The 8,360-nt window shown below is 37.7% G+C and overlaps 2 protein-coding genes across 2 annotated transcripts; both read left to right on the top strand.

Annotated features, from left to right (window-relative positions):
* Positions 1–403: 403 nt before the first annotated feature.
* LOC103403783 (E3 ubiquitin-protein ligase MIEL1) lies at positions 404–3,519 on the top strand. Its single transcript, XM_008342616.4, has 12 exons — positions 404–981; positions 1,088–1,175; positions 1,266–1,322; positions 1,512–1,544; positions 1,647–1,724; positions 1,908–1,951; positions 2,061–2,101; positions 2,432–2,514; positions 2,611–2,702; positions 2,787–2,856; positions 2,985–3,026; positions 3,179–3,519. The coding sequence occupies exons 1-12, from the start codon at positions 932–934 to the stop codon at positions 3,302–3,304; spliced, it is 804 nt and encodes a 267-aa protein (XP_008340838.3). The 5' UTR covers positions 404–931; the 3' UTR covers positions 3,305–3,519.
* Positions 3,520–4,450: 931 nt separating this feature from the next.
* Positions 4,451–8,136, top strand: LOC103403782 (uncharacterized). Its single transcript, XM_008342615.4, has 11 exons — positions 4,451–4,799; positions 5,189–5,299; positions 5,384–5,538; positions 5,626–5,719; positions 5,811–5,881; positions 5,966–6,072; positions 6,250–6,371; positions 6,550–6,638; positions 7,097–7,156; positions 7,494–7,598; positions 7,712–8,136. Exons 1-11 carry the CDS (start codon positions 4,628–4,630, stop codon positions 7,829–7,831), a joined length of 1,206 nt encoding a protein of 401 aa, XP_008340837.3. The 5' UTR covers positions 4,451–4,627; the 3' UTR covers positions 7,832–8,136.
* Positions 8,137–8,360: the final 224 nt, after the last annotated feature.

An 8,360-nucleotide genomic window follows, 5' to 3' on the forward strand; every position in this document is an offset into this window, starting at 1 on the left:
GAAGCAAGTGATAGCGTGGAATCTTAACTGCTTTTCTGTTATTAAATTTTAGGCCAGTAGTGAACGTTTAGACAAAATAAAAATTTCAATAGTTTGGACTACTGAGTAGTGTGATGACATTTATGCGTTAAATAATTAGTTGTTACAAAGGGAGCGAAATTAGTGTAGATCAAACATGCACCAGAATGCATATGCATGATTACTTTTCTTCATCATAGTAAAACGTCGTCTTCAATAATCCGATACTACTAAATAATAAAATTGTTTAAAAAACCAAACTACCTAATAAGCTGGACTACGAGAGTCAAACTCGAAAAAAGAAAATAAAAAGAAAGTTGCTTGAATTTCAGTTCTGATTTCTTCATTCAAGGGGGTTCATTCCCCTTCTCCATGAAAAAGGGGAAGAGGGAGAAAGTGATGATATAATTAATAATTATGCCCAGCTGGTGTTTGTTAAAATGCCCATAGGAAAACAAGATTGATTGTTTTGGTCAGCCTGCCTCTCATTCTCTCCAATCCGATTCGCTCATCTAACGGCGCCTGTCCTTTTCTCCATCAACGTCCACCAGCCACTGCCAACCCCACCTTATCCTCTCTCTCTCTTCCTCTCCCTCTCCCTCTCCCATCTGTCTGTCCAAGTGGGTAGCAGCAAATGCAACCATGGCAACTCACAAAAAAAAAAAAAAGTTTAGATCTTTTTTTCCCAAAACTCTTATTTCCCATTATTTTACAGCTTAATCCTTGAAAAAAAAGAAGAAAAATAATGACTATTTTAATGGAAAGGCGATCCTTTACGTGATGGCTCTGGCTCTTTCTTATCGAGGACTCAAGACAAAGAGGCCAAGCCAACAGAGCCAACCCATCCTTCCCAAATCGGGAAACTTCCATTCATTCTTTAGCCTTCCCCTCTGCAATTCCTCCTCCAACTCTCATGGAAGGCTCAGCCAATGAACGTCTTGATTTTGGGAAGATGGGTTACGGGTAAACCACCATTTCGACCTTCCCCTGCTTCTTCATCCTCGAATTTCTGGTTCGCTTGCGAGAAATATGAATTGGGTTTCGTTTTTATGGCTGATTGTTTCTGCAGATGCAAGCATTACAGAAGAAGATGCCAGATTCGAGCTCCGTGCTGCAACGAGATCCATCCGTGCCGCCATTGTCACAACGAAGCCACGGTATTTGTCACGTTTAACTGTGAACAGGCATTTCATATTTCAATTCGTGACATTGGTGATTGGTCTGTAATATATGTTTGATATTCTCAGAGCATGTTGAGCAACCCCTTTGATCGGCATGAGCTTGTTCGCTACGATGTGAAACAAGTATGTGACATTATATTATACCCTCTGTTTGTGGTTTATGTCATTTTTTCGAAAAAGAAGGATTCGAACACGGGTGCAATGAGGCGGGTTCACTGCCCGGCCAACTGGCTGAACCCACATCTGCTTTTATAAATTGTGTGTTTACTTTTTTGAGTGTGCTCATTGTGTTTATTTGTGTTGCTGTTTCAGGTTGTCTGTTCAGTTTGTGACACAGAGCAGCCGGTTTGTTTTCGTACTTTGTTGGTTGTAATCCAAATTAAAAGATGGAACAAAGAAAAATGTTGTCTTGGTTCTGATGCTCTTGAATATCTATGTTGATTTTAGGTTGCAAAAGTTTGTACAAACTGCGGCGTCAGTATGGGGGAATACTTCTGTGACATTTGCAAATTCTATGATGATGATGTAAGTTAACTTCAATCTCAAATCTCAAATTGAATTATCGGACCCGGAAATTTGACGAACAAATTTAGTTAAATGCCTGTTCTTTTGACTTTATTGGTTTATCTGGTAGTTGGTCTGTGATCTGTATCTTTTGTTGATGGTTTGCTCCTTATTGAAGTAAACTTTTCTTTTTATGCGTTGCAGACCACGAAAGAACAGTTTCATTGTAATGATTGTGGGATCTGCAGGTTAGTACCATTTCAGTATTTATTTTCTTTTGCTACACGGTTCATTTTTGTCATATAATTTCGTGGCATTAAGGAATTTCTTTATCTGACTTTTCATATCGAAAAACAGAATCGGGGGTCGTGACAAATTCTTTCACTGCAAGAAATGTGGTATGTGCTTGCTTAGAATCATTATGCAAATATTATTTCTGAAATTGGGAACTTCCCTTCGTTAATGAACTTCTTGCTGTTAGTTATTCTTTAGATAAATGAAGTCTGTGCTTTTTAGTTTCACCCTTTAATTTCCTCAGATCTGTCTTTTGGATAATAGTGTTTCCAGGTCGAGTGCTAATTTAAGTTTTGGAAATCCAGTGTTGGGTTGCATACTACCAATCATCGTTCAAACGCCGTTCTGATTTTATGACAGATTCTCATTTTTACTTTGTAACATTAATATTCTGGTAAGAGTCCAGAATATAATGATGCTTTATATATTTTCAGGGTCTTGCTATTCAATACGCTTACGTGATAATCACTTGTGTGTGGAGAACTCCATGCGGCATCACTGCCCTATTTGTTACGAGGTTTATGTTGATATGTCTGTTGTAGTTATACAATAGTAGGGGACCTTTGTCATGCCCTAACTAACAGTACATATTCTATCATATTGTGTTGTGTAGTTTCTTTTTGACTCTCTGAAAGACACTACTGTAATGAAATGCGGGCACACAATGCACCGCGAATGTTACAATGAAATGATGCAGCGTGACAAGTAAGCGGCTTCACTTTAATATCATTAGTTTACAAGTCAAAAGATGATTATTGATTCCCAACTCAAACTGGTTAAACGATTCAGATATTGTTGTCCGATATGCTCCAAGTCAGTGATTGACATGTCCAGAACCTGGCAGAGAATTGACGAGGAGGTAGGCTTCTCAAGTTCAAGTTCAAAGTGTTTCGCAGTTAATTCACATTTTGCGTTGGTTCTTTAGTTATCTCAATTATGTGATGACAATGAAGATTTCATACTAATTAGTTGAATGCACACTGCCAGATAGAAGCAACCGTTATGCCTGAGGATTACCGGTATAAGAAGGTGCGTACTTTTTATCCATGTTCAGGCCTACCTATAAAAAAACAATACCTCTGTGGTGTAAAATCCTGAATATCCATTTCCATATAACATCATGCGTCACGAATTTGGAACCATTTACCAGTACAAGTCTAAGAATCAATGTTAATTCACAGGTATGGATCCTTTGCAATGACTGCAATGACACTACCGAAGTCTACTTCCACATAATTGGGCAGAAATGCAACCACTGCAACTCATACAACACACGCACGATTGCCCCTCCAGTTCTTCCTCAATGATATCATCGAGTCTGGTAGGTGCAGTGAAAGCTTGTACCATTGCATTATGATTCAAATGATTGGAATGTTGAAATGCGTCCATCGAACTTTTTCCCGGCAATTGTTCTTATTCTTCCAATTTATGTGGTTAAAACCCAGTTGATGGTGACTGTATGTGTCTTGGGTTGATGTAAACATTATATATACTGTAATTCAAGGGGGTGGTTTATGGACCAGTGAAAGATTTGCCACATGATAAAAACCATGCCCATCTTGCTTTCATCTGTTCACATTGCCTTGCTGTGTGCAGCAACGAATTAAATTTTCATACAAGCGATAAGGGGACGGGGAGTCGAACCCAAACGTCATGAACAAGTATGAATGTTCTTAACGAACTAAGCTACAAGTTACTTAGCGTTTAACAATTGAGTTTTTATTACCATGCAATCTGTGCAACGTTAGAGAGCCCACTTAATGCGTTAACTCATTTCCTGCAACTTCTTAGAGGGGTGTGGGTCTGAGGTGGAATGTCACTATTTATGGATGAGTGAGCACACTAGAATAATTTACATAAAATAATGAGTCCGTCGTCAGTGTAGTATTCTGATCAAATAGTAAATTGATACGGAAGTTTCTTTTATTAGAGCGCATTTGATTTTGTTTGAGTAGTAATAACAGCTTCCTATACCTGTATTCAAATTATATGTTATTGCATCGTAAAGCCCCTCACCTATTATATAAGGAAGTTTTAATGAAAAGCTTGCGGTACTGTTTATATTAGCGAAAAATCATATTTTTACACTAAAAATGATAGTGTTATCTATACACTAATTTTTATTTCTCACACATTACTCTCAATTTTCGATCGGCATATTCAATAAAGTGAAGAAGATCAATGGCTAAAAATTAACAAAGGTATGTGAGAAGTAAAAATATGGTATAAATTTGCCATTATGTCTAGATATGTCAAACGATGTCTTAGTGAGTGATTAAAAAACGATCCAATTTGTTAACAGATTTTTAACAAATGATCCAAAAACGAACCAACTCGTAACGAATTGATCTAAAATCTGTTATTTCATGTCGCGGGTCATGCAAGAAATTGACCAGCCTGATCAAAATTATGGGTGTAATATATAGCAATTAGCAACAAGCGAAGCTCCACATAAACAACTATGGACCGCCGTTGCACAAATACATTCTCCCCTCTCTTCGGCCCTCTTCCCTCTTCCCTCTAAAACCCTGATCGTTCAGTCAGTGTGTGGGCTTTAGCTCTTTCTCTCTGAAAACTCGCCGGCTTCACTCAGAGCCCCAAACTCGGCCTCGACTCGGTCCTCTAAAGCCATGCAAATGATCTCCAACACTCGCAGGCTCTCCAGAGCTTTCAAATCTCCCATTTTTATAAAATCCGCCGACCAATTTCTCTCCCCCGATGCCCGAGTCGTCGAAGCTCCCCTCACTTCTCTCCAATGGCGGAAACTAAGCGCCGGCTCTTCCCAAACTGCCTTGTTATCCGGTAATCTCAGCATTTGCTCATCGAATTCTCACTAGAAAATTTCAATTCTTTTGTGTTTTAATTGAAGTTTTGGTGCATTATGTTCTGTTTGGTTTCCGAGAAAATATCTGGAAAACAAAAGATGAACCTTTTTTTGGAACTGAGAAAATCTGAGCTTGAAAGGAGTAAAATTTTACTTTTTGACAATTTTTGTAGTTGGGGTTTCTTGCAATAGTTTAGATTCCGTTTGGTTGACAAGAAACCTGAGGAAATGAAAAGAACAGAAAATCTCAAGCTACGAAATAAGAGTCTTTTGTTGGGTCATTTTTCTTAGAATAGTGAACTAAGCAAACAAACTAATTCTATATGATCAAATCGATAATTTCGTAATGAGATGCTGAATTATATAGGCATTACTTGCGGTCATCTTTTGCCGATGGAACAACGTGCAACATGTGCAGCGATGACATTGAGAGCACCCTTTTCTTCTGAAGCAAGTACCATCGAAGGTGGTTCCACAGGTTGTAGCTTTGCTTTGGCTGGAGTTCGTTAGGGTTGTTGTTTTAGTCCATTTGGTAATATCTGCTTTGCTTTATTGGGTGCAGAGGTTGTGAAGGAGCTGTATGATAAAATGCTGCAGTCTGTTAATATCAAACGATCAATGCCCCCTAATGCTTGGTTATGGTCATTGATTGAAAATTGCAAAAAGGAAGAAGATATTAAGCTTCTATTTGACATCTTGCAGAACCTTCGAAGATTTGTTAGTTCCTAAGTTTTTCGCTTGCATCTTAAGAGTGAAGTGTAATTTGTTTCTGTTGGCAGTTGTATGATTTGGTTCTGATTGCAGAGACTGTCAAATCTTCGCATCCATTCTGATTTTAATTGCAATCTCTGCCGAGAGGTTACTAAGGCATGTGTTTGTGTGGGAGCTCTTGACTTTGGTATACTATTAATCTGATTCTTTGGCCTTAAGTTTGAGTTGTTACTAGGTCTACACTTTTGAGAAACCCATGCATGTATCTTACATTGCAGGAAAGAAGGCCTTGTGGAAACATAATGTGTATGGATTGGATCCTAGCATTGGATCTGCGCACCATTTACTGGTACCAATGAAATTGCACTTCGACTGTTTGGGTTTCTCTTGTACTTCATCTATGCAATAAATTCTTGCTGTAAATTGGATGCAGTTGTATGCTAAAGAACGCAATGATGCTAAACTTATGGTGGAAGTAATGAAACTTTTGAAGAGGAATGACTTACCCTTGCAACCCGGTACTGCAGATATTGTTTTCAGGTACCTAGGTTATAAACTAGGAGTGCCTCAGTAATGCTCTTCTTTCTTTTAAAACAATTGTTGTGAGAAATAAGATAATCATTATAAAAGTTTATAGCTTTCTATAGGGTTTTATTTTGTGGCTTTTTAATTGTTCTTAATATGATCTTAAATCCGTTTTGGGTTGACCATTTGCAGCATTTGTTACAATACCGATAATTGGCAGCTGATGTCAAAGTACTCAAAAAGGTTTGTCAAAGCTGGAGTAAAGCTACGTCAAACTGCTTTTGATTCATGGATGGATTTTGCTGCTAAAATAGGTCTCTTCAAAATCACAGTTCTCTTATATTTTATAATCCCAAATAATATTCCTTTTCTATTGTCATCCTCAGTCATGCCAGTACTTTAGGTTATGCTTTCTTTTGCTTCATATGAAAATTTTCCTGTTTTCTGGTATCCTGTTCATTATTTAAAGAATTTCTACTTTCTTGTTTGCAGGAGATGTTGAATCATTGTGGAAAGCTGAGAAGTTAAGATCTGAATCAATGAAGCAGCATACTGTTGCAAGTGGACTTTCATGTGCTAAGGTATTGAATTTGAACCTTACATACACAAACGCAAACACAAACACAAACACAAAACCAAAAACAAAAGTTGTTACCTATTTGTTAACATGACTTAAAATGGGTCCAGTTAAGCAATGGACTGGAGATGGAGGATTCTACTACCCTAAATGGAAGAGAACCACCCAAACCTGGTTATAACCAGTTAATTCACAGTCCTTGTATATCTGGTTAAACGGATTCTATGAAACTAGAACCAAGTAGCTCTTGGTCTGAGTGGTATTTCTTTTTCAATGGTGGAAAACTGAAAAGGTCCTTAAGTTCGAAACTGCTCCTCTTAAGAAGCAAATAAAATAAAATAAAGAGAACTTAAGTTGGAGCTTTGCCTCAGCATCTCCAGTTAGAGCTTTGTTTGATTGGTTTCAAGTTTTCAGCCAACTCACCCTGGCTTTTTCATTTTTATTTTTCAAAATTCATTGCAGGGTTTTCTCTTAGAACGTAAGCCCGAGGAAGCTGCTTCCGTTATTCAAGTTCTAAATCAGGTTTGGTTACTCATGCTTTATACTTATATTAGGGAGAGAAAAGAACTTTTGAGGTTTTCATACCTAATTTAAATCCCAGTCTTTAGTGGAACTATAACGTATTTATACAGTACTAAGAAATCTCTGTTGAATGAATGAAGCTGCAATGCTAATTATCTGTCCACCCATTGATATATGTTTGGCATACAAAAAGGGAATAGTTTCTATATTGGTTTTTCATGAGGGTTGAGTTCCATTGTTAGCTACAGGGGGCAAAAATTTTGATCAAACATGTTCCAATATGATCTTATTTTATGTTTTCCTATTTGCTGAGGCCATTGGGATTTCTCTATGCCAGATTTTACCTGATACAAAGAAGTCCAGCATCGTGGTTGAGCTTGAAAAGTTGGTTAGTGAGTGGCCCTTAGAAGTTATTAGGCGCCAGAAGGAAGAGGACAGAAAGGTATACCAGTTATGCAGTTGTTTTTGAAAAAAGAAAATTAGATACCTATACAGCTATGCTTGTTCAATAGTCGGTTTGAGAACTCAAGCTTACGTGGTTGTTCCCGTGTCCAGGCATTAGCTGCATCTTTAATCGCTGATATCCCTACAATGGTTAGTTCCCTATTAAACACGGGCTTACAAGTGAGCGCAAACATTGAGGACCTAACCACCAAAGAAGGTATTCTTTATTGAACTCCGGAGGGTAGAGCCTGAAAATCTGAAGCTGCACATGCCGTTTGTATCCTGTAAAAGAGAGATAACCACGTTTTTCTGCCTTGGTTGATGAGCATCCATCCCAATAACCCACTCTCCTTGGGAAGACACTCCCAGATTTCTCAATGGTGCGTTAGATTATAACAAATTTTGTTATGTCAGTCATTTGATTGTGTCATTTCTAATGTTTTCATGTTGAAACATGGTTTTGGTCTTGTGATATGGAGGGATATTTTGATAGTTTAATTTTACTCTCTAGCATTCTAGCTAGATCTTTTGAACAAGAGGATAGTTGGAAACTTATGGTAACATTTTTAGAATTTAAACATGCTATTAGAACATCTTAGAAATGTGAGGACCATTTCCCAGTTTTCCAATTTAAAGTGATTCTCTTCTCGTCTTCGGTCTGACTCAGTGTGCGTAAATCTAACTTAAGGTCTTCTTACTCCATTCTATGGTGATGATTGCAAAGTACATACTTGGATGGGTTTTCCTTTTGATAATGATT

This window comes from Malus domestica, chromosome 16 (genome assembly GCF_042453785.1).
Source record: "Malus domestica chromosome 16, GDT2T_hap1".
Taxonomy (NCBI): domain Eukaryota; kingdom Viridiplantae; phylum Streptophyta; class Magnoliopsida; order Rosales; family Rosaceae; genus Malus; species Malus domestica.

Coding starts and splice junctions, on each gene's coding strand:
- LOC103403783 (XM_008342616.4), top strand. CDS start 932: ATGGAAGGCTCAGCCAATGAACGTCTTGATTTTGGGAAGATGGGTTAC. Junction 2,857..2,984: donor GGCAGAGAATTGACGAGGAG/GTAGGCTTCTCA, acceptor GCACACTGCCAG/ATAGAAGCAACCGTTATGCC. Junction 3,027..3,178: donor AGGATTACCGGTATAAGAAG/GTGCGTACTTTT, acceptor GTTAATTCACAG/GTATGGATCCTTTGCAATGA.
- LOC103403782 (XM_008342615.4), top strand. CDS start 4,628: ATGCAAATGATCTCCAACACTCGCAGGCTCTCCAGAGCTTTCAAATCT. Junction 4,800..5,188: donor CCAAACTGCCTTGTTATCCG/GTAATCTCAGCA, acceptor TGAATTATATAG/GCATTACTTGCGGTCATCTT. Junction 5,882..5,965: donor GATCTGCGCACCATTTACTG/GTACCAATGAAA, acceptor AATTGGATGCAG/TTGTATGCTAAAGAACGCAA.